Source organism: Aquila chrysaetos, chromosome 7, assembly GCF_900496995.4.
Source record: "Aquila chrysaetos chrysaetos chromosome 7, bAquChr1.4, whole genome shotgun sequence".
Classification (NCBI taxonomy): domain Eukaryota; kingdom Metazoa; phylum Chordata; class Aves; order Accipitriformes; family Accipitridae; genus Aquila; species Aquila chrysaetos.
In genome coordinates, this window is record NC_044010.1 from 38,746,984 (window position 1) to 38,771,245 (window position 24,262).

At 49.2% G+C, this 24,262-nt stretch overlaps 1 protein-coding gene across 8 annotated transcripts in view; it reads left to right on the plus strand.

Moving 5' to 3' along the window:
- Positions 1-21,091, plus strand: part of BCOR (BCL6 corepressor) — an 83,195-nt gene extending 62,104 nt beyond the window's left edge. For all 8 annotated transcript variants that reach the window (XM_030020859.2, XM_030020857.2, XM_030020858.2 and 5 more), the window contains 7 exons: positions 3,405-3,733; positions 4,064-4,333; positions 9,940-10,106; positions 17,002-17,147; positions 18,343-18,420; positions 18,630-18,780; positions 19,971-21,091. In XM_030020859.2, coding sequence (XP_029876719.1) covers positions 3,405-3,733; positions 4,064-4,333; positions 9,940-10,106; positions 17,002-17,147; positions 18,343-18,420; positions 18,630-18,780; positions 19,971-20,265 — 1,436 coding nt within the window. In that variant the 3' untranslated portion in view covers positions 20,266-21,091. The remainder of the gene's footprint in view (positions 1-3,404; positions 3,734-4,063; positions 4,334-9,939; positions 10,107-17,001; positions 17,148-18,342; positions 18,421-18,629; positions 18,781-19,970) is intronic.
- The last annotated feature ends 3,171 nt before the right edge of the window (positions 21,092-24,262 follow it).

A 24,262-nucleotide genomic window follows, 5' to 3' on the forward strand; every position in this document is an offset into this window, starting at 1 on the left:
TAAACAAGCAGATACTGTGAATATGAGACTATACTGTGTCGCTTGCAGCTTTTTTTTTCCTCTGGGGCTGGGAGCAGCCGTTCCTGGTGCCCAAGCACTGCCTGCGAACGTGGCAGCCTCTGCTGCTGGGAAGCTGGTTGTATCCCAAGAAGGGGGCTGTAACGGGGGCATCGAGGTCTGCCCCTGCGCCCACGAAGCCTTAGTCTAACAGCGGGATGATTTGCCGCCTGTGCCTGCAAATCTCCGGGAAGACGGAGGGTGCTGACTTCTGGCCTTGTTGCTCCAGTCGTGTTCAACCCGGGATTTTAGTGTGGGAGGAGTTGCGTTGCGTTGCAAGCCACCACCGGGCTGTCACCCCTCTGTCCCCCGGTCAGTGCCTGCTGGCCGGGTGACCGAGCGGTGGCCACTGGAAATGTTCCCCCCCCCCCCCCCCGGTGACTATTCTGGCTGTCACCTCCTTGCAGCCTGACCTGCGGGTCGGAACTGTGAGAGCCAGGATGCGGCTTGCCCGAAATAATTTCAGGGCCCTGCCTCATCCTGCTCGTGAGGTGACGTTAGCGGTGCTGGCTCTCCGGGGCGCAGCAGGTCCGTGACCGTGGGGATGCCTGCAACCTCAGGGCATCGTGCCGCTCGCCCGGACCCGCGGCCGAGGCGGGAGCCACGCTCTCTGCCGGGGTCCCAGCCGAGGAATCGCCTCCCGGCGCTGCCGGCGGCGCGGTAGCCAGCGATTCCGACAGTCCCCCAGGGAGCCGCGGCCGCTCGCCCGGCGCGAGGAGAGAAAACCCGGGCGGCGCGGAAGCAAAAGCCCCGAGGAGAAGGAGCGGGAGGATCTCTCCCACCGGGAAAGCCGCTGCCGGCCCCGAGGAGCAGCCCGGCGTTGCAGGCAGCGCGGCGGCCGCTGGTTTGGCAGGCGGGGGAGGCAGCTGCCGGGGTGGGAGCCGAGCAAGCGAGCTTTCAGGTGACGCGGCAGCAGCTGCTTTTCCGCGTGGACCTCTCTGCAGCCCGCTCCTGCGGGAAGGGAGGCAGGTCCTGCTCTGAGTCAGGCTTGCCACAACCCACATCAGTCGGAGGCCTGGGGTTTTTTTGGGTTTTCGGTTTAGTTTTTTTGTTTGTTTGTTTTTCTTCATGGATATTTGGGGATGTTCCTGCTCGCTCTTGCTTTATTTCTCCCTTCACGTGTGCAGTGGTCAGAAAGATGGGGTGGGATTCCAGGATTAATCGCTTGCCTTTTTTTCTGCCCGTGTGTCTTGCATTTCGCAGGCCGACGCTTGGCTTTTTCTGGATAGCGCTGGCCTCTCGCAACGTTATTGATCCCGAAGCTCCTGGGCATAGCGTTGCTACTCTGCATCTCTTAGCTGCGGCGCGCGTTTAGCCTGGTGCCTGCTGTCACCGCTGTGGAGGGTCGGAGCGGAGCGCAGAGTTTACGTGGAGCTTGCAGGCTGGAGTGTACATTTTTTGTGCTGATTGAACTTCTGCTTTTAATGCCTCAGCATGCCTGCATGGGAAAGCCTGCAGTTCTTTGAGATAGGCTTCTCTTCCTGTGTTTTTTTCCTCCATCCTTTTGGTATTTCTGTCCTTCTCCAGACCTGTGAGTTTTTCTTCTTTCTATTCCGGTTTTTCTACATGCAGCAGTTTCTTACTTTGCACTCACCAGACCTCATCGCTGCTGCTTTCCATCTTCGCAATTTTTTTAGTAAGTGATTAAGTAGATAATGGTGATACTTCTGTATTGGAATTGGGCTTTTCACGTGCTACTCCAATTAGGTTAGTTGGGAACAGGAGAATTAAACACTCCTTACTTCATGCTGTCTGCAGAGCTGGAAAGACAGCCTTGCACCCGTAGGCTCAGCCTACAACTAGGCGCCTTCCTTCAGGATTGCAGAGCCTAAAAAACTTACTGGATTTTTGCTGAACAATCTGCACATCGTGTGTCCCGTAAATTCCCTGACATCTGCTTGGCAAGCCGCGGTATGCATCTTTTTCTAGAAAGTGGCTCGAAAGAACTGAGGGATTTCTGTTTTCATCTTTAATCTAGAAAGCCTTCTGCAAGTTGCTTTCACGGATCTATTTAAAGGAAGACAAAAGTGTGACGCTGCCCACCAAGAGGATTCTAGATTTTATTTTCTTTTTTACCGACTGGCTCTGGATCGAGTCTCTTTAAATAAATGTCTCTCTTCTCTGAGCAGCTGCCTTATTTGCTCCTGCCATCTCTTCTGTTCTGAAAGTAGCATCACTTCAGAGACTTCTTGGAGCAAAGGAGCCTCTTTGAAGTGCTCAGGGTTTTTTCCGCACCTTCCCTCAGCGGTGTGGTATTGTTTGGCTGAAGTGTCCCTTCCTTTCCAGCAACCTTTAATTTTTCTGCAGAGGAGTTGGTTCTGAGGTCACCTCAATTCTCTTCCCAAGGGAAATTCAGACTATAAAAAGTCAACTTTCCTGTCCTTGTTTTGTTGTAAACTTGCTTGCGCTCTGGAAAAAAAAAAAAAAAAGTAACCATGCGTTTTGCATGTGGCCCAGATTGTGGTATCCAGCTTGTTAGAGCTAATCCCCGGAGAAAACCCGGCCCTGCCGGTATCCTGCCACGGGCGGCAGAGCACTGGCCTTAGTTCCCCAATGTCCCAGGGCTTTCTGGTCTGGCAGAAAGACTCGCTTCTGGACGGAGTCCTCGGGAAATCACAGCTGACGGCTTTCCCCGCGCTTTTTGATAAAGAGACTTCGCACAGGGCTTCTGTAGGGACGGCTCCTTGAGTAGCCTTTCTTCTCTTGGTTTGTTTTCTAAGTAAAAATGCTGCCAAGGAGCTGTTCCCCATCTTATTGCCGTCCTGGGGCTAAGCTCGGCGTTCCCCTCGTGCTGTCCCGTTAGGACCTCATCCATGCCCCCTCCTCTCTTGCCTTTTCCCTCCTCCCCCGCCATCCCTCCGTCTGCCCCGCGACCACATCTAGCCGAAGGCGGACAAGCCCGGCGGGGCCCAGGCTGCCGGAGGAGTTGGTTCCCCTTCAGATAAAGCAGTTCCAGGTAAGGAGGAGAGCTTTTTCCCCCCCCACCCCGCAGCGAGGCAGCGCAGCGGCGGCTTTCCCCTCTGCCTGCGGCAGCGCCGAGCCGGCATGGCACGGCACAGCACGGCACGGCACGGCACGGCACGGCACCGTACGGCCTTCGCCGTGCCCCGGCAGCCGGCGCGGGGCGTTTGGTTTAGCGATTTTTTATCAGGGCGTTATAACTGTGAATGTAACGTTAACTGGCAAGACGCTATTTACAATTTGAACGTGGAACGCTTAAAATATTAATGGTTTGGAAATGTAATTGGTAGATCTCTTAAGCAGTCGCGGAGCTTGTGTTAAGTGCTAGCAACGTGTTTTCCTTTTAACACACCATGCAACGTGTAATGCCTTTCCTTCCCATTTAGGCTTGCCCGTATTCCCAGTGTCTCCGCACATGAAGAGCCTTTCATCCACCAATGCAAACAGCAAAAGGCAGGCTCAGCCAAGCTGTACTCCAGCCTCGAGGTTGGCTGCCAAACAGCAGAAAATTAAAGAAAGCCGGAAGACAGATGGGCTGTACACAGACGAAGAGGAGGATTTCCAACATGCATCTCTGCTGCAGAAATACAGCGAGTGTGAGAAGCCATCAGGGAAACGTCAGTGTAAAACAAAACACTTGGCACTGCAGGAGAGGAGAAGGAGGTCATCTCTGACAGGGGATGACACCACAGATATCGAAAATGCTGAAGATAAGGTATCTTTATTTAGACTTAATTGTCCACCAGCCTCTCAGAAGGCAGAGCCAGCCTGCTTAAAACTAATGCGCTGTCACGCATGCAGGGTAGCGGGGATTGCATTCACATTCGTCTGTGGATGCTTTGCACGTTCTGTATTTGCTTTTCTTAACCTGAGTTAAAGGCACTATTGCGGGGGGCGAGGCATCTCGCGTTTAAAAGCTGTAGCGGGTCTTTCTTAAAAAACTAAATATGAGTAGAAAAGTGTCATTCTTCGCTGGCAAAATATAATCCCATCGCTGTATTGTGAAAACGAGGATTAAAAAGCCCCACAACAATGGTTTTGACAGGTCACGGTAACGAGGAAAGTCAGGAAGCGACCAGAACCCACTTCAGACTGCGACTCCTCGCCAGCCAAGTCGTATGAGCAGAAGCTGTACGATCGCCTGCAGCAGACTCCCTCATTACTACCCGTCTCACAGCCCTCGCAGCTGCCGATCGCGAGCCCCCCTCAGGAGACCACCCCGAGCCGGCCCATGCCGCCCGAAGCGCGGAGGCTTATTGTCAATAAGAACGCCGGGGAAACGCTGCTGCAGCGGGCGGCACGCCTGGGCTACGAGGTAAGGGGTCCCTCAAAGCCCCACGATGCTTTTTCTTTTTTATTTTATTTTTGTTTTTTATTTCAGAAGTTAAAACCCTCTTTCCAGTTCTATAGATGGAAATTTTGCGAAGCAGCAGCTTTGAGTTTGGTCATTGAAATTTGCAGGCCCCCCCCCCCTTCCCCTGCTGCTGCATTCCCTTCCCCGGTGCGTGGGTCTGGGGGCAGGTCGCTGCGGGAACGAGTCCCCACCGCTGCTGGGTCGGCTGGCGAGGACGCAGGGTAGGCAGCATCCTGCGTGAACGAGCAAAGGGTAAAGTTTTATTGGTAACCCTTGCTTCCGTTTAAATATAAACCATCTGCAAACAGAATGAATGTCTTTTTTTTTTTTTTTTAAAGTAGTCTTTATGGTGATCTTTAATGAGCTGTACGATTTTTGCTTTTGTTATTTGTGAAGAGTGGGTAGTTTAGGAGAAGGGGTTTTTTTTTTTTGTTCTTTTCTCCAAGGAGTATCTGGTATGTGACACAGGATGTAGCGCTTGGAGTGTCCTCTTGCATGATCAGATGCATCGTAGGAGCACTTTGCACGCTTTATGCTCGGAGTCTGGAGCTGCTCGGCGTAGCTGGAACAATGTTGTCTAATGAAACAGCCCCCCGTTGCTACAAAAATCAGAAACCGATGAATCCCCTAGCTCTGCCGTTTTGAAGCACGCTTTTATTGGGGAAATACGGGCGCGTAGGCACGAGCGTCGTCGTTGCTCAGCCTCGGATCTCGCGGAGAGGTGTTCCATGGCAGGGAGCGATTGCTGCCTTCGGCGCGGCTGCGGGGTTCGCCTTGGCGGCGAGAGCACTGCTTGGACCTCAGAGCGATGGAAGAAGGTGGCATCAGCCCGGGCCCAGGAGGAGCCTGCCCGGCTTCAGGGGTTTGTCGAAACCTCGAAATGCTCTTTGTATAGCTGGAGAGCTTTGTGTGGAGAGAGGCCTTCTACAGCAGGGTTTGTTGGAAAGGTTTTGTTTACCCTAGACAAAGGCTTCTTCTAACCCAGGGCACTTCAGCTCTAGCTAGGAGGAGGAGAAGTGGTTGTTACAACGTTGCTATGGTAATCCCCATCATTTAAATGATTTAATTTCCTACGGACTTAAAATTTCCTATGGAACCAGTATCAAAATGTGTTGCAGCGTGTGCTCCAGGCTATCCCTGTGTCTTCTCTTCCTGTGCGGTGTCTGTCTGGGTGAGAACGCTTGGGCACTTTGCTTTCTGTGCCCGGTGCGCTCCGCGGAGCGCAGCTCAATGAGAGCAGCTCCGAAACTTACGGATGGGCTGAGGTCTTGCTCAAGCAGGGACCGAGGACTCTCTGTTTGCTTTGCTGATAGTGGGAGCTCTCTGCAGCGTTGGTCCTTAGCGGGCTGGCTGCAGAAAGTGGGGATGCTCGGGCTCGCCAAGGTGGGGGTCCTGGGGCAACCTTGTGTGCTCACCGTGCCTTCCCATCATCAGCTGATTGGGGATTTGATTTCCTGACTTGAATTCACCCAAAAGTTCAAGTGAACACCACGTTTTTAATAGGCTCAGATATTCCGATCGTTTGACTTGGTTGTTCGGCCGGCGTTGACAGCGCAGGGTCCTGTTGTCGGCGGAGCGCAGGATCCGGCATCGTCTGTGTCTTTCAAGGCTCGGAGCGGTGGGTGGCTGCGCCGCCGTGTCGGGGCTTCGTTTGGCCTGTGGTGAGCTGTGATAGTTTGGTCAGCCGTGGAAGCTCTGTAGCTGTGGTGTTTTTCTTGCTAGCGACCAGACTACTGCAGTTAGTAGTGAGCTGAATTTCCTCTGCCTCCAGAAAAATTAGAGTGGTCAAGAAGTTACAAATCCCTCTATTTACTACCAAAAAAAAAAAAAAAAAGAAAAAAAAAAAAATCTCGACAGGTCAAGGTAATTTGCTGGTCTGTGACCTGTGGCAGCTGCACACAGTCTGTTTTCTGCCGTCCCCATTAGCGGGGCAGCAGCTTTTGGTGGCTGCCGCGCGATGGCCGGGGGCTGATGCCGAAGTGGAAGCGCTGGAAGCTCTCAGGGCACGTGGGGGCTTCTCAGAGCTGCTGCGGTGGCAGCGGGCAGCCCCGTGGCCCCTCGCCAGCCCGACGGCAGCGGAGGCGAATGAGTCTGCGCCGCCGGGGCCGGGGCTTGCGAAGGGACGCCAAGTGCCGGCGCGGGACTTGGAGCTGGGAAGCGGCCGGCACCGCAGGGCACCGGCAGGGATGCTGTATGGGGGTAGAAGCAGCACCAACAGCTCTGCCCTGAGACCCAAGCGAGCTCCTGCCTGCCCTTGGCAGCCTGCCTGCCTGCCTTTGCAGCAGGGATGCCCCGCGGCCGTGCGGAGATCCCACCCCAAACCCAGAGGCAGCGCTGGCACCTTTGGCGCGCAGAGATGCTGGGGAGCTGTATATATCGCTCCTGGACCCACAGGGAACCCGAACGCTGCTAGCTCGGGTGCCTCTGCCCCACGCTCGATTGCACAGTATGGATGTGCCCCGGATGGTTGCGGGGAGGGGGACGTACAGGCGGTTATGATTTTGGGTGTGAAAGCTGACGTGAGAGTGAAACGTCGGAGGACAAATGCGGCTTATGTCTGGTCAGATAAATTGCAGGGCCGCAGCCAGCAAGGCTACTTAAAGACAGTGTGGCAAATGGTCTTTGGCTCTGGAAATCCATAGCGAAATCCTAAGCAAAACCCTGCCGAAGCTGGTGGGAAGCTTTGCCTTTTCTTTGCTAGGCTTCTGCACCCGGCCTCGCTTCATCAGGATGTTAGCAACCCATCCCAGTGTATGGATGCTCTCGAATCCATGCTGTTTTCCCCATTTGAAACAAATGACTTGAGATAATAGTAGTCTTAAAACTGTAATTTACTTTTTGTGAAGGGGGAATTATAGGGAGCGTAAAGTCTTTTTGGGAAAAAAATTACAAAAGGCTTGCGTAATGAATTTGATGGGAGAGGAAACACGGGTTGTCTTTGTGCTGCTTGTTGCTTTTTGCTGTGTGTCTGGACTTGGAAAGTTCTCTGGTGAATTTGGGATTAAATCCTGCCTGGGAAGGCACTGAAATTAGAGGAATGTGTGGCGTGTGATAGGGCTGGGGGAAAGATGGTTTTTGTTTCCAGGGGGTTTAAACACTCATGCAGACAGGGCTCATCCAGCCGAGGGGAGGGGGTTTGCCCTGGGGATGCCTCACACGAGGGTCCCTGGCACAGCTCCCCCAGGGTTCCCGCACCCCACCGGGGACGAGCATCGCTTCTGGGGTTTGGCACGGTGCTGCGGGGAAGCGTTACAGCTGATAACACCTCGCCCAAGGGCCCTGTTTCGAGGTTGGGTGGAGGGGAATAATGCTTCTTGGTGGCAGCATGCGTGCCCAGGGCATGGGGGGATGCACGGGGGGATGCTGACCCCTTCCCTTGGAAAAGGGGCAGGAGCTGCTGCAGAGGAGCAGAAGGTGGGAGAGACTAGAGCGAAGGGCACCTTTTTGAAGGCGAGGATGGAGCGTGCATGTTTGCATGCACCTTTTAACGTTGCTGTTTGCAATTTGGCTAACGAAACTGCAGGCAGCAGGAGCGGCAGCGGCACGGATCTTGCCGGTGACATGCTAGCTTGACTCTTTGGATTAACTGCGAGTGATTTTCAGATTGCTGGTTTAAATAGAGCGCCTGAACAGACATTAAATTGCCCCGTGGCACTTTCACAGCCTTTCTCTAACGTTTGCGAGAGATGCTTATGAAACCAAAAGTGTGTTTGTGGCACCACATGTTCCTGTGTTCGGCAGTGATGGCTAATTTTTTTGTAAATTGAATAAATCATGTTAAAAAAAGTTAATGAGGCATTTAATTAATTAACAATGTAGAGTTTTATGGTCTTTATGGTTACATTTTGTGGTTAATGACATTCTTCTTATAGCCTCTTAACACAGAATTGCCCGACAAAATTAGCCTTTTCGTCCAGTAGTAGGTATTCCGCCCTAGGACGAGCCTTTCCTTTTTACAAAAATAGATGAAAGGTCTTTTATTTTGAGTTGCAGAATCTATTTTAAATGGTAACTGCATGCTAAAAGTGGAGCCGAATACAGCAGCTGCTTCTCCTACCTATATCCATCTGCTAATTTGCCTGGCGGGGTGGTCTGGTTTTGAAGGAAAATTCATACCTCCAGGGTATAATTTTGCACAGCCCTTTCTTACGGGCTTGAGCGAGTGCAGGGTAAAAAGAGCATCCGTTCTGGACCGGTTTCTGGCCTTTGGGCTGATTAGCAGGAACATTAAGAGCCCCTGTTCGGTGAGAGGTGGGACTGTGGGGATCCCAGGTTAAACCGGTGGTTGCATCAGGTGTAGGTGGTGGACCGCTCCGTCCCGGCGGCAGATGATGGGGATGCTCTGGTGCCTGGGACGGGCAGCTCATTAGCTCCCCGCTTTAGCCTGGTTAGTGAGGGCCTGCTAAAAGAGCAGCTTCATGCTGTATCCTGGATACCAGCTCTCGGGTCAGGTATACCCAGAACACAGATTATTGCAGGCTTTCCGGTAGATTTTGAAACGGGAAGAATAAATGCATCGCACCTGGCGGTTGTTTTATTTTCTTGCTTTGGCAAAGCAAACACGTGCCCCCTCCACGCCGTTATTGGGCTTTGCGAAGGACGTCACTCAGCCTTCGAGAGGAGCAAATGCAAAATTAATGGCTTGCCCCTAATCTGGGAATGTGGGGGCTATTTTATACATACAGCATCACTTAGAAATGTGTGGGTTTTTTTCTTTCGCATCTGACACAAATCGAGGAAGACTCGCACCATCCTAAATTTTTGGTTGAGTGATGGAGCAGTCATTGTTTCAGGGCCTCACAACAGCGTAGAGCCGAGTCTGGCCTAGGCTCTCGACCGTGGTATATTTGACTGCAAGATGAATTGTGTTAAATTCACATGGCTTCCCACGGCGCTGGGCTCGTTATTGGAACCTGGCGCCTGGCTTTAGTTCTGCGTGCAGAAAACCAGGGTGGGTGAAAATGGGATTTCCCCGATCTTGATAGAGCTGGGCTTTTTTTTTTTTGTTTGCCGATAGCAAACCGTCCTTTGTGTGTCTTAAATGTGTTTTGTTTCGGGTCATGCGCTTTTTCTTTTTAAAATCAAACTGACGTCGGCTGTGCTGCTGTTGTGCTTGCAGATTTTTCTGCTAAAAAATGCAGATGTAAGAGTAAAAACCTTCCTGCTAGCTTTATGCATGGAAGTTTTGAGAAGTGGAAAGCTGTGACTTTTGTCTGCGAAACTTGCACATTCCCCCTCTGCGACGATTCCTGATTTTGGGGGCTGCGGGAAGGTCGCCGCGGGGCGCAGAGCTCTCGGTGCCGCTTTGCCCAAGCTAGTCTGCTCGTGGGAAGTCGTGGTCTCTGCTGTCTCTCCTGAATAAACCCAAGTTGCAACGGCTCTCCCTTTTCTTTTCCTTTTGAGTGACCCATCTCAAAGAGGGTAACTTAGACATATCGTAGGGATTTTGCGTTTAGCCCTTCCCCCCCCCCCCCCCCCCCCCCCCAAGTTTTCCTTCGGGAAGAGAAATCTGTGTATCTCCGCAGCAAGAAATAACTCGATGTATCTGTTTTTCCTCCTATTTCCAGGAAGTGGTTCTGTATTGTCTGGAAAACAAAGTGTGTGATGTGAATCATCGTGACAACGCGGGTTACTGTGCCCTGCACGAGGCCTGTGCCAGAGGCTGGCTGAGCATCGTGCGGCATCTCCTCGAGTACGGGGCTGACGTCAACTGCAGCGCGCAGGATGGAACCAGGTTAGCGGCATCGGCCGGTCGCCGCCGCCGACCGGGCGGTGGTTTCTTTGGCCACGATGGTGGGAGGAAGCACCCCTTCCCTCCGTCTTTATGCCTCTCCTTTACCCTCCCCTTGTTCCCCCTCCTCATCCTGCATGAAACCCCCAAAGCCGGCAACGCTGCTGCCGAGGTCCTGCTGCACGGCGTCCTCCTTATTTTGCTGGTCCTTAGGCAGGAACGTGCAGGACTCGGTGACCTCCTCCGCTCTCCGGTTAATAAATCGGTGGGGGCACGCTTTTGGTGTGACTCGAGTTCAGTGTAATTTTTTTTTTCCTTTTCCTTCTGGGAATTTTAATAAGTTGTGCTTTGTGGGTTTTTTTTTTTGTTTTTTTTTAAAGAGTTTGTGAAATTGCCAGCTGCAGGGCAGGAAGGAGTGATACTTGAGCTGCAGCCTTGTTCATATGCGCTCCGGGTCCTTTGAGTTGTGCCAAGAGTGGGCTTTGCCTTGTTTGCAGGGTTACTTTTAAGAGCACTTCAGGCTTTTGCGGTGATGGGGTGTGCGAGTCCTATATATGCTATATCAAAATGTTGTTTTGCTGAACTGTTGAAACTATCTGCTCATTTGATATTTTGGATTTATTTTTTTTATCCCGAATTAGCCTTTTTTAGTTTCCTTCACAGAATAGTAGGGATGCTTAGTTCCTGTGCTCGCAGAATAGATAGTGAGCTTTTCTTTTTTGCTTTATGGAGATAGAAATGCTGCTCTGCACCTTTTTTAAGCTTCTTGTGCATCTCCTAAAGTACCTCTTTGACCACCTCTGCAGGGCTGACCTTGGGGTAACTTCTCAGCATATGCAGAGCACTATCCAGTCTATGCATTTTGGCGACAGGTTGCTTTGTATTCTTTGAAGCTCCTGCAGCTTCTTATCTTAAATGGTTTATCGAATTCACTATCACCTTCCAAATAGCCAGGGAGGTAAAATTAGCATAACTAAGAGTCTGCTTCTTTTGTTTTTAAGCCCTTTATTTATTAACTTGGGAAGGGAGGAGTCAGGAAAACAAAAGTCCCAAGAGGTCTGGTTAGGATGGTCCATTAGAAGTTAATGATGGTGAGTCGTTATTGGCCCATCACGGCCCAAAGGAAATGTTTCTGGAGAAAGATTGAAATGCTGGCTGGATTGTCGTATTCCTTCTCCGTCTTCCACTTCTTTGTAAGAAGTCTCAGCTCTCTAGGCTGACAAACAGCCCCGCATTTTCTGCTGTCTCCAGCTTTAGTACATGACCTATGCAACAGTGGGGAGTTGCCATAAAAAGAATCCTAAATTATTTTTGTCTCACTTGCTGGAATAACCTATATAGAAAATTAACCCCAGCAAGTTTCTGACCAGTCTTAATCACCCGCCACTTCAGAGTCCACCTTTGATTTTGGTTCACAAATGGAGCTGATTTTCAAGAAAAAAACTTGGCTTGTGTACCCTGAAAAGTTGTTTTGGGGAATGAACATTTTAGAAATGAACATAATAATAATCTGATCATAGATGGTAATGTCAGAACTCAGCTTGCGGTTCCCTTTCTTTCCTGATGACAGACTTACGTTTTGTTTGAAAAGCTGTCCAACAGACAGTGTGAATCCAAACCACATCTAATATACAGATGAAACGTGGTCTACCTGCCCTGAGTTGGGCAGGGCAGAGAGCAGAAGCTTCTGCAGGGAACTTCTGATCAGTGTTATCCACCGCCTTTTAGTAGGGCCAGGTATTCATAGGACAAATCCCATTTCTCTCTTGAAGCCTCAGTGAGTTTTTCTCCTTTAACTTTTACGAGGAAAGAAGCGTCAGTCTTCCTCAACTGTGTTGCTTGGAAAGATAATAAAATATTAAACCCAAAAAACTCCAAACCCACCATCAGAGACTTGTCCTCTCCTCTGCTTTTTTAACTACACTGAATATGCCTTATTGCCCCCTCCGCCACCTCACAAGCCCACTAGCCAAAGATATTTTTGGTCATGCAGGAAGCTCTCAAGTCTCCAGGCAGTAACAGTGGATGTGTTTAGTTCTGTTCAGCCAGTTAACGTAAATCTGCATAGAGGAGTGATGTAACCGCATGAGCTGTGATGTAACCGCGAACGCTGCGTTTGTTCGTGTGGCAGCCTGGCGTGTCGCTTGGATCCCAGCTGCCTGAAGCTTCGGTCTGCGTTACTCGCTGCCTGCTGCCTCGGTGGTCAGCTTTTTGGAGGATATTCTGAAAAGTCGATACGGCTTCAGTCTGAACAAAACGTCCGTATGAACCTGAAGGATGTAGGAAAGTTCTGCAAAGTCCGTGCATCTGTCCTCTCAGTCCTGTCCGAAGTGCTGCAGGTGCTCCGATCAGTGTGGTGGTTTTGCATGCGTGTGTTTAATTTTCAAAGCGAAGCAAAAACCTGAGCCTCTTGCTTTGGTGTTGCCTTTTATGTACCTACGCAGCCAGTCTGTCGTGAGTTCAGTAGATAAAGGTAGGCTTTCAGCCTCTGGTTCCCGATGCTATCAGAAATCTCGGTGAAGCCAAAAACAAACGAAGTGCCGCCGGACTGTAGTGGCCTACTGCTGCCTGCGGCACACCATGTCCCTCTGTCTGCCCTATTTACAGCACATCTGGCCGGGCTAACTATGGTGGTCTTCTATGTTTTTCCCCTTAAACTCTATGCTGATCGTGGCTCTCCAAATGCAGCCCCTGCAGACCCTGAATACACAAGCACTCCGCTGCTGAATTAGTGGCTAATCAAAGATTATTGTAGAACGGGGCGAGATCTTTTAAGACCTGTCTCAGAGGTGCCACAGTCACTAAGGGCTCTTAATCGTCTTACCTATAAATAATAATAGACCGTGCTTAAGAGGTGAGCGCTTTCCTTCCCTGACAGGACCCCAGTAAGTGCAGTAGCTGAACAAGGGGCATTCCACGACCAGTGCCTGACATGAGCAAGGATAGTTGCCGGTGTATTTGGCCTTATCTCCTTTTTCTTCTCTTACCTCCGCAGCACGACCTAGCTGAACCGGCATCGCTTTAAAAACAAAGCCGCATGCCAAAAATACAGGCATCTCCCGCCTGTTAGCGAGACCTCTGCGTTGCTTCAGAGTTCGCTCGCTAGATTCGCTCTCCACAGCCAGTTTTGCTTTATGCTTCTCGCTGGCAGCTGATGAGCTCAGCCTTTTTTATTTTTTCCCTGGGAGGACCATGCCAAGATGGCTCTCTTCCTGTGTCCTTTCAGCTGGTCTTGGCAGAGCGATACCCTCCAGCAGCTAATTGCGTTAAAGAAGAGGCAGCCAGCGTAGCTGCCCTCCTGCAACTTGTGCTTTGCCTCTTCCGTGGGGCAGCATTGCATAATAGAGTAGATGGAAGTATAAATAAAATGCCAAGATACGGTATTGCTTGGTGAGTTATGAGACCTCTTATTGCAGCGAGGAAAGTTCTGATGGTGCCTGAAAGGCTGAGAGCAAACCCTGACTGGTCTAAATAGTTTATAATTTTGGTGGTGGAATGATAAACCCCCAGTGAAATGTTTTCCTAACTCTAGTAGCAGTAAAAATAGTAGGAAGAATTCAACAGTACACAAGAGAGGGTTGAGATATGTGTCTTCTGTAGGATATTGCAGCTCTCAAATGTCCCCAGATCCTTCTGGGGCATTTCGAAGAGTTTGTTTTAGAAACAAGCTGTACTACCATTAACTGTACCATTAGGGATAGAGAGTGTTTATTTCCATGATGCTCAGGGCGGAAAAGATTATATGGGCAAAGCAGCCCAGGAGAGGACTCCCAAGAATCTTATTTTCACATATGAAAAAGTTGCCGACTCCAGTAGTCACTTTTACATCCTACAAAGAGGATGGCTAAACTCTGCCAAGACTGAAAAATACTCCCTCTTCTGCCGGCCCTGGTGGGAGAAGCAAACGAGTAGCTGTGCCTTTGCATGGTCCTGCTCGTGAGCTTGCCAAGAAGCTGTGCTAGCCAGTAAAAGTCTGTCAGCGCTCCGTTACTGCCTTTTTCCCCCTGCCTTATCTATGGGGAATCTCCTTTTTTCCCCCTCCCCACCAGTGTTTTCTTTCCTTCCTTCTATTTATTGTTCTTCCGCGCGGCTTTACTGCGCCTTTCCTTCCCCTTGCCTCTATAAAATCCCCTCTCGTGCTCTGGGCGGCCTCTGTGTGCTCTGGCAGGCATCAGAGATGGGTCTGCCTGCCCCGCTGCCTGCTCCCCTGCCTGCTCCCCTGCCTGCTCCGCTGCCTCTGCCCCTCTCTGCACCACTACGCCGGGGTGGGTGACCCGTAGAAAAGGAGAGGGGTCCCATCCCGGGGTTACAGCCCATGCGCTGCTATTTTTCCTTCCTGGGGAATACCCAGGCGCCCTTTAATAAACTCGTCTGTGTGTTGTTAAATTGATTGAAACACTGGGTGGTGATTTAGATGCTGTTTTTAATAAGTTAAGGGATCATCTTGAATTCATTACTGCTTCAAAAGCCACTTAGGTAAGTCGGTTTAAAAAAAAAAACAAACAAGAAAACCCACAAACCAATAAACCCACAACACTCTCCACCCCCCTCCAAAATCAGAAAATCCTAATTTTAAAAGAAAATGGAAAACAGTTCAAATTAAAGACTCCGGTAAAATGAGGCAGTGGGGGAGAAAAAGCGTCCCCAGCATTTGGTGGCAGCCGTAACTCTCATCTGTTCCCGGTGCCTGTTGCCAGACTTTCAGCCAAGGATGCTTCATGCCCGATGGGGGACGGGAGGGTTTGCAGCAAGGCTGACCTTTCCCGCTGTAGATGCTCAGAGTGTCGTGACCCGACAGCTCAGGCCTCAGATGCTTGCTGACAGCCAGAAACACCCGATACTTCTTCAGCCTCCGTGTCAGCACCCCTATTATTTGTTACCTCCTGTGTTGTATCGCCTGGGATGTTTAGCACTGGCCAGATCCTGGATGCGCTGGGTGCTGCGTAGGCACGTGGTGCTGTGCAGAACTGCGCTGGTAGGTGGAGGTGGGAGGCTGAGGCTCGCGGGGGACCCTGGGAATGCTGGCTTCTGCAGCACCGTCCGTCTCAAGGGCATCGGATGGTTTCAGTGTTATGTTAGAGACTTCCCTGAGAAATTGAGAAGGGATATCCTGACCCTTTGCAAGTGATCCTCGTGGAGCTCTCTGGTCTTAAAAGTTGAAAGTGGCTTTCCCATAGAGCGGCGCGTCAGGCTTTGGAGGTGTGCGCGTCTTGCTCTCTCTGGTGCCGGGGGTCTGAGGGGTGGCACGAGCTGGGCTGAGGACTGTGCTCAGCAGCTCGAGGATCACCTGCTTGTTTGCTGTGTTGGTGGCTTGGGGTGTGCGGGAGGCGGGCAGCGCCGGGTAAGCCCTCTCTCCGTAGGGAACGAGCCGCAAACGCTCCCAAGTGCACCTCCTCGTGTCAGTAGAGCACGCGTATGCCAAAACCAAAACTGCGTACAGCTTTCCAGCAAGATGGGGGCAAGCGAGAGGGCTTCACGTGTGGCGGATGTTAATCGCCCTGAATCACAGCCTGCTGGAAAGTACTTGGAGTAAACACACCTGGAACATACTTCTTTTTGAGATGGGTCAGAGTCCTGCTCTTGCCAGCAGCGCTATGTGATAGATGGGGAAACGGTGGTGTGCCTTCCTCTTCTGACTGGTTTGATCTGCCTGTCCTCTGCCCTGAGCTCACGTGGGCGCCAGCCCGTCCCAAAGCGGTGGTGACATAGAGGGGACGTTGCCGCGTGCGCCAGAAGGAGTGGTGGGACGTGGCCTCCTTGCAGACGGAGTTTCGGCCGTGGTTGTTAGCCGAGCGTCGCTGGGGAGATCGGTAGACGGAGTTGATTGCTCGTCTGTGCTTCCAGGTGACTTCTCCTTGGAACGTCATTCTGAAAGCTTTCCGGGAAGGCAGTACGTGATCCTAGTTAAAGTCCTTCCTTACTTCTCTTGCCTTTTAATACATCTGTTGGAGAGCTTGGAAGTGTTGTTGGGGGGCAGCGGTGTTGACAGCCTAAAGGAGGAGGTGTGTAGAGTTGAGTTGAACTGCCGTGATCACTGGCAGTTCATCTGCTCATCGCCGTCTAAGGAAAAGATGCGATTTTAACACATCTTCATTAGTCTGAGGGGTAATATGTTCTACTTCCAGACAACTCCCCGTTACGTATAATCAATTTTAAAGGCAAAAGTTAATGCAATTTATAATTAGCGATAAGGAATTCTAGACCTGGAATTGCAGGCATGTGTATTAATGAATAATCCTTCTGTAGGCTCACAAAATCTATGTCTGAGGTTGTATAGATTGCTCATGCCGCGTAAAATGCGTTAACTTCTGGGTGGACTAAACTTAAAATAACACGTCGTTCTATTCTCCGAGTAGAAGGGTTGAATTGTGCTGCAAATATATTCGCAAGCACTATTTAAAGAGGATACGGTGCAGAAGTTTAATTCCCAGCAAATTTTCATAACTTATTTCTGTGTACGTAATTTAGGAGCTTTGGGTAACTGATTTCCGTGCTTGCCCAGAGGCAGGCTGAATGAGCCCTTACTCCACAACACGCTGTTAAATTGGCAGAGATTTGGAATGGTAGAGTGACTTGCAGCAAAATGATGTTTGTGAGGCTACATGCAAACTCCTGCTTTCTGTTACGGCGGTGTAATTATTTTACTGGCCCTCGAAATATGTACAGCAATGAATAGACGTAACAGAAATATCTGCCCTGAGCAGTCTGACTGTGAAAAGACAAGAGGGGAGGGGATGATGTGCAAGTAAAACTGACAATGAGATGATTGGCAGCTGTATTAATAGTGTTACTTGCTATAAATAACTTTGATCTGAAGTCAGAAGTTTCTTTTCAAACACATTTGTTTAATACGATTGAGTCAAAACTTAACACCGTGATCTTTTTTATTTCTCCCTAGACCAATCCACGATGCGGTTGAAAACGATCACTTGGAAATTGTCCGCCTGTTACTGTCTTACGGTGCTGATCCAACGCTTGCGACCTACTCTGGGAGGACCATTGTGAAAATGACCCACAGCGAGCTCATGGAGACCTTCCTCACAGGTCTGTGGCCACGTTGTGTGGGGCTTTGCCGGTCGTGGCGAATGGGGGGGACGTTCCCTGGCCCCCCAAAGTCCCTGCTGACCGGCAGGGATGGCTCCACGCCAAGGAGCCTTAGGGTAGGCTGCAGTAGCTCCCTCTCTGCCTGCAAAAACCCAGCGGCTGCAGGTGGGAAGCATAGCCATGCATGGGGGCTCCTTCTAATTGAAACTCTTAATAAGTCATAAAGATTATGCCACTATCGGATTTGATAGGTAGGTGGGAGGTCAGTGGGCTGTTGCGGTGCCTTCAGTTTTCTGCTTGAAATGAAAATAAGAAACTTGCCAAAGCGAATAGCCGTTAAACATAATCATGTTTTCCCATGGTCTTGCTTTTTGTCCTTCTAGTACTTGTCTTTTTGCAAGTTCTGCCTCATTTTATATCTGAAATGCTCTAAAACTGTATTAAAGGCTCTTGTCTTTAAACACATCCATGTTCTAACATGGTTTTAGATTTTTTCCTGTTAGTTTTGGGTAAAGACACTTGCATTCCCTAATAACTTAACCTCTGAAAATGTTTGCAGTGTTCATAGTCAATGAGTTTATGTACTCATCCACTTACCTGTTTAAATGGTGCAGTGTAGAAAGTGCATAGGTGTATCGGGATTCCAGTAAAGTCCAGTATCTTGGACTTCTTAACATCTTGAATCCCAGTATCTTTTCATCAACTCAACTAGCAGATCTCCCAAATGATGTCTGTAGAAAAGAATTCCATCTTCTGAACGTACCTGTGTGGAAAAACCTTTTCTATCAGTTTCTTTGGGGCCACTGTTTCACCCTCCAGTTGGTGTCCAGAATAACTGTGCAGGCTAAAAAGTGTGGTACATCCCTATCTTTCACAAAAATAAAATGCCGCTCTCAGTTTCTGAAGCTTAAGGTGGGGTCTGTCCCTGTTAGACCTTGGGTGATTATTTGATGCGGTGGGTCATTACTTGAGTTGATGGGAGAAAGGATGCAGGAGAAAAGCGAATTCCAGGAATACTTGCGAGAATGGTGTGTATATGCTGTTGTTTGTAGCATGTGCATCAGGAATACGGTGTGGAGTTTTTTTGATGGAAGGTATGGAGGATGCATAGTGAGACTGTATGACACATGGTCTGCTAAACTTGCCAGCTTTTTATTCTCATCAGTATGTTTTTGTTGTTGTTTTTCCTCTCCAGAGTATTTAACTGACCTGCAAGGTCGAAGTGTTGATGACCCTGGTTTGTACTGGGATTTCTATGGCAGCTCTGTGTGCGGTGAGCAAATGTTACCCTTTATTTCTTTGTATGTGGAGACTTTCAAAACATGCGGCACGTGGGGGTGGGGGCTGTTTTGTTTTTGTGGTAGAGGAAGCTAGGAAGGAAGCAAACTGATTTTATTTACAGATCACGTTATTGGAAGAAAAAGCAAGACCTGCAACAGTCTCTTCAATGCTGACTTGGCACCTTTATTCAATTTTATTTAGATCCAAAAGATGAATCTGGATTTGACATCTTGGCAAATCCTCCTGGCCCAGGTGATGAAGATGAAGATGGCTTTAGCGATGTGCTTGAATTTGAATTTTCGGATGAGCCTCCCTTGCCGTGTTACAACATTCAAGTGTGTCTCTCTCAGGGGTAAGAACAAATACAGGGCTTGGGGTAAAAATAGCTGAGACGATCTGCTTGGGATGGCAGCAGTTTGTGTCTGTGGGGAAACACATTTGCATTTATCTAACGTAAATGAAAGAGCAATACCGTTAACTGCCAGGCTTTTTAGAAATAAGCTAATAGGAGGTGAGAGGGGGAAAGGCTGACTTGTCGGGGCTGTGTTTTGAGTGCCGTACTCGTGAGCTGAATGAGTGACATTTGAACACAGATTCCTTCCCTCATCCCAGGCATCTTGGTATAACATCCCAAAACACAAGTGCTTCTAGCACTTAAATTTGGATATCATGTTTGTAAGGCGTTCTTGATTTTATTTAATGGGCTTTTCTGTTTTGCTGAGTGGGCGGGCTCTTGTGAATGATGAAATGACACCGTTACTACTGTTCTAGACTTTGCAGCAAAACTGGTTTAAAGCCCTGAATCGTATCAAACAAATAAACACCTTGCAGAAGGTACTATGATACTTAATAATAAACAAAGACCTTGAAAATTTTATCATCTCTTATATTCAAGATATAAATTAGCTTCATAAAGAGCTACCGTTCGTCATTTGCACCAGTTTTGATGACAGCCATGGGAAAAATAGTTTTAAATATTAATTATGCGGGAGTGTGGGTTTTAGCATGTTTTTTATTATTTGGGCGATGGATATAACTTAAGTTCTCTGAAGTGGACAAGTACAGAGATTGAATTAAAAAATTGTATTCTTAATCTGAGAAAAACCCCTCTGTTGACTTGTATTTAGTATTGGCATCTCTGGAAGTCAGAGGTGCTGAAATTTCTGATTATAACTCTAGGCCATTTCCTAACTTGCTGAATGGGAGTTGTGCTCAGCCAGGCAAACCTTTAACCGTGTGAGCAGCCGTCGGGATGGCCGCTGACCCGTAGTGCGCTCGCGAGCCCCGGGTTTGTAGGCTCCAGTGCCCCTCCATGCCTGGTCCCCCTCCTTCCCCAAAGCTGCGGGCAGCGGTACTATGAGTAAATACGTACGCGCCTGCACATCTGCTATATTTGACCCCCTGGGTATGGGCTTGATTTCAGGGGGGTTGTTTGTGCGGGTACGGTCGGGGAGGGTTTGTCACACGGCGATACAGCGGAGAGGCAAGAAGCCCGTGACTTAATGTCGGTTATTGGAGCCTCTTTCTTCTTCGCTTCCACAGACCACGAAACTGGCTTTTGCTCTCAGACGTGGTGAAGAGGCTAAAAATGTCATCTCGCATCTTCCGCTGCAACTTCCCCAATCTGGAAGTTGTCACCATCACGGAGGCAGAGTTTTACAAACAGACTTCCCTCAGCCAGTTGTTCTCTTGCGCTACGGACCTTGAAGCTTTTAACCCGGAGAGCAAAGAGCTGTTGGACTTGGTAGAGTTTACAAGTGAACTCAAGACTTTGCTCGGCTCCTCGTTTCACTGGTTGCATCCGCACGAGGATCCTCCCTTCGACATCCTCTGGTGAACCATCAGGCCATTTAATGTACAGTGCTCTATACAGTTACTTCTTTATGTATATGTGTTCAAATGCAATTGTTTCTGTAAAGAAAGGACACTATTAAATATGAAAATATCTTTCCTTTATATAAGAGATCTGAATTCCAGTTGGATGGATTTTGGAAGAATTTTTTTTTAACTTCAATCAGTTTTTACAAAATTGTTATATAATGTTTCTTTAAATGCACACAGGCTTTGGGATAAGTTTGTTATTACTCGGAACACATTTTTTTTTTAAAGAACACACCCACACATTGACTTTGTTTCATACAAAGCACTGATTACACAGAACATACTTTTTCTAGGTGATGTGATCAAAGTCGTGTGGCTTGTTTGGGAGATAGAATTCGGTAAGGCACTTGGTGATATTATTTTTGTTTTTTTGTTTACAGAATTACCTGCTTTGGCCAGGTAAGCACTATTGAATATAATTCAATAGTTTGTAATATAAATTAAACCATATCCATACGCATCAACTAATTGTAAGAACTTTTATATCCTAATTTAAAAGCTGTGAAATTTAGTTTTCACACATCAAACCGGATTGTTTATATATGTTTAAACATTTTATGCTCTTTATTTAAAGAAGACTTTGAACTATTTTTTCTGTACCTTGTAAAATATTGAAAAACTAACATATGTTGAAGTTGCTTGAAACTGTACATAAACTAAATTTTCTGAATTGTGTGTTTATGTTTGAGATCTGTGTTTTAACTTTGTAAGTAAATCTCCTGCCTTTGTATTTATATTTTACAAAAATTTTCTTAAAGGCAATAAAACTGTTGAGAAATGAAGGGCCTAAAGTGACTCCCATTAATTCCGTGCCTGGTTGCGAAATGAGCTCCGACTCATTAACGTTTATGAAAGGAGGCTCCGCGTGCGGTTCCTGAAGCAGAGCAGAGCTGGCACAGGTGCCGGCGAGCAGCTGATGAAGTCTGAGGTAGAATCTGCATTGGCTTTCTAAATTCAAAGTTACAAGAAAACATCGGGCGGGCGCCTTTTGTAGGACAGAGGTTTCAAAGCGGTATTCACAATACTTTCTGCATCGCCTTTTAGTTAAAGAATTGTGAATAGGTTCAATTATTTTCCCTCCTTTGTCGTCGTTTTAAGTTGAATTGACTGAATTCTCTTTTCAGTGGTGTCTGCAGAGGGGAGGAAAATAGTACCATGGTAAATGCTTTAGTTTTAATGTGGAGCATTAAAGCTATGAGCACACTTTGGGGGGGATCTAAAGGGACAGTGACCAGAATGTCACTTTTACATAGCTTGGGAACTTGCATCTAAGAGGCTAGGCTCCCTGGGCTTGGGCAGGCCCTCTCTTAAGGGTCTGGGTCTGCTCTTCCCCTTCGGGAAAGAAGTTCTTGCTGTGAACCCAAACTCTTGAGTTTTGCTTTGGGGCTGTTCTTTACAGTAGGATGTCCTGCGATAGCCAAATGCTTCAGCTGACAGGTTTAAATCGCGCTGCTCTTCTGAGGAGGGCCAGGGCACCCACCAAAAGGGTCTCGAGCAGAGCACCTGGTCCGTCTGAGAAAAGCATCTGGGAAAAAGTTTCTCTGTCTGGAGCAGTGAGGCTCAGAGGCTTTGATCAATGGACAGTGTGCCGCAGGTTAAATCTTTGCTCTTAAGAAAGGGTGTGAAGTGAATTACCCTCGCCCTGAAGGTAAGGGAGAATGATGCCTCGTTCCTGAAGGTGTCCCAGAGGGAAAGACGCAGAGCTGATGCCTCTCGTGGTGTGTTGCCATCTAGTCTTTCGCCAGATGTTTGTATTGTGTGGCTTACAGTGGGACTGCTTCTGGGGGTAAGGTGGTTTTGTAGCTGAGCCACGAGGTGAGAGAGGAGCCCGACAGCCATCCGCTGCTGGCAGCTGAAGTCCCGTTTCTGCACAGGACAGGAAATTTTTAGTCCTAGTACAACCACCACCATCTTTCTCCAGACTTTGGATAAGGACGATGATGGTCTCTCCTGTATGGCTTAAATGCACACCCTGGGTTTCCTTTTAAGCCAGCCTCCAGCTTTGCAAGGAACCTAAACGGAGACATCTCTCCAGTGCTGGCTGCTTTTACCCCCCGATTTTCCCGGAAAGCAGAGGTGGGCCAGAAAAACTAAGGCAAGGGAGAACGTTAAAAGCAGTTGTTACAGACACCTTTATCTGATCAGCTGCGTAATGCTTGGATGGTTTGAGCTGAGCATAAATCAGCTTCGTACCACTTCCAGGGGTGCCCTGCAGGCAAACAGAAGATTGACGCGGATTCCTCTTTTGGCCAGCTCCTCCTCAAATGGTCTTGAGCACGTGCTCCCCAAACATCTCCGCTTAGTCAGCTTTCCACTATCTCCACCGAGTACAGTTGGGCCTTCTCCATGCTGGCGCTTGCATCTGGGCTCAAATACAGCAACAGCCTCATGCTGTGGTAATGCAAGCGCGTGCCTGTCCTGGGGCCCGTCTGCGCTCTAAAAATAGGGCCGTGGCGGGGAACACCTGGTAGCAGTGCTGTCTCTTGACATAACGCAACCATTTTATCTTCTAGGATGTGCTCTTTTAAAGGGACTTTGCTGTGCGAGGGCGCTTGAGAGAGCACGGAGGGTTCAGCGAAGGAGGAGGGCAGCATCCCGTGCTGCTGGGTGCGCGAGGCTGGCTTGGCTGACCCTATTCTGGGCAGTTTGGCAGAGACTGTCACGGGAGAGGCTGGCTGCACGCGTAGTTTTGCAGTAGGCAAGCCCTGGGGATAGTTACCTTGGGGAGAGGAGAGATGGCAGCGTGCCGGCAGGGAGCAAACTCGGTGACAGCGAGTGTAGGCAGGGGAGTCGAAACGCTGGCTGCCTTGCCAGCATCGGGACTGGCTGGATCCTGCACGGTGCAGAGCCGGGGACTGAGCTAGCTCCAACCAGCACGGAAGGGCAGGCGTGATGTTCAGCATTTCAGCTTCTGGACTCGCGCTGCTCTCCTTTAAAGCACTTTCCTGTGCGTCCTCCGTGGGCCAAAAGAGACTCGCTTCACACTGCTGGCATTGCTCCAGGTTAATAAAAAATAAGGAAACAGAAACGCAGCCTTTGGGGATGGTAAAACCCTGCTGGTCCCGTGTCCTGCCTTTTGCAAGGTGAAAGTGCAGCGCTGATGCTGTTGGGGCCCAAGCCAAGGTGTTTCCTTGCATTTCCCCTGCTTATCACTTGGCTTTGCCTGGCTGGGAGGTTGTGCTGCCCCGTGGAGGTGTTGGAGAACCACTGGTGCAATAGGGAAAAACCCCTTCTCTAGCTAGAGCAGGCAGATGAGCCTCACTGAAGGGAGTTTCCTTTGTCAAACTTTTACTTGGTGCTTGGCTGGGAAATCCCGGGAAATCCCAGGCTCCAGGCTGGCTGCTGGGAGTGCTGGGAGGTTTGCCCTGAGATAAGTGATGCTGCTAATGTCTGCAAAATACTGAACAACTCCTTTGCCTTCTTGCCTTATCCAAGAGGACTGTGTTCTGCACAGTGGGGTCAGCCCTGAGAGTTTCCCATTTGGGTGATTTCTCCCTCCAGATGTTCTTCTCATTTCCTCTGCTTTGTTGTTGTCTCCCCCTTTTGCTCTGGTGGCCTAGCTGGAGACTTGCGCCAAAGACACCGATACAGTGAGTGGCAAGCAAGAACCAGAGGCGTTTGGTCCTTGTTTGTGCTCTTTGGGGAGCAATCTGCTAAAGGGAGAGCCCAGATGCCCACTGGAAGGCCGACCCGGCTTCTAGTTTGCAGGATCACAGGAGCAGAATGGAAATTGTCTTAAAAACTGCTCCCAGGGGCCAAGCTCACTCCATGAATCAAAGAGTTAGTTAGAAGCTGACTCCTCCCTCAATTTCTGTGCTAAATAACAAAACTATAGATGAGACCCATCATTTGTGCATTAATATGAACAAGGTGTCAGGGAGTGGTAAATGCAGGCAGCTGCCATTCCCATGCTTTGTGGAGCTGCTGGTAAATAGTCAGCATCATTTCTTCAG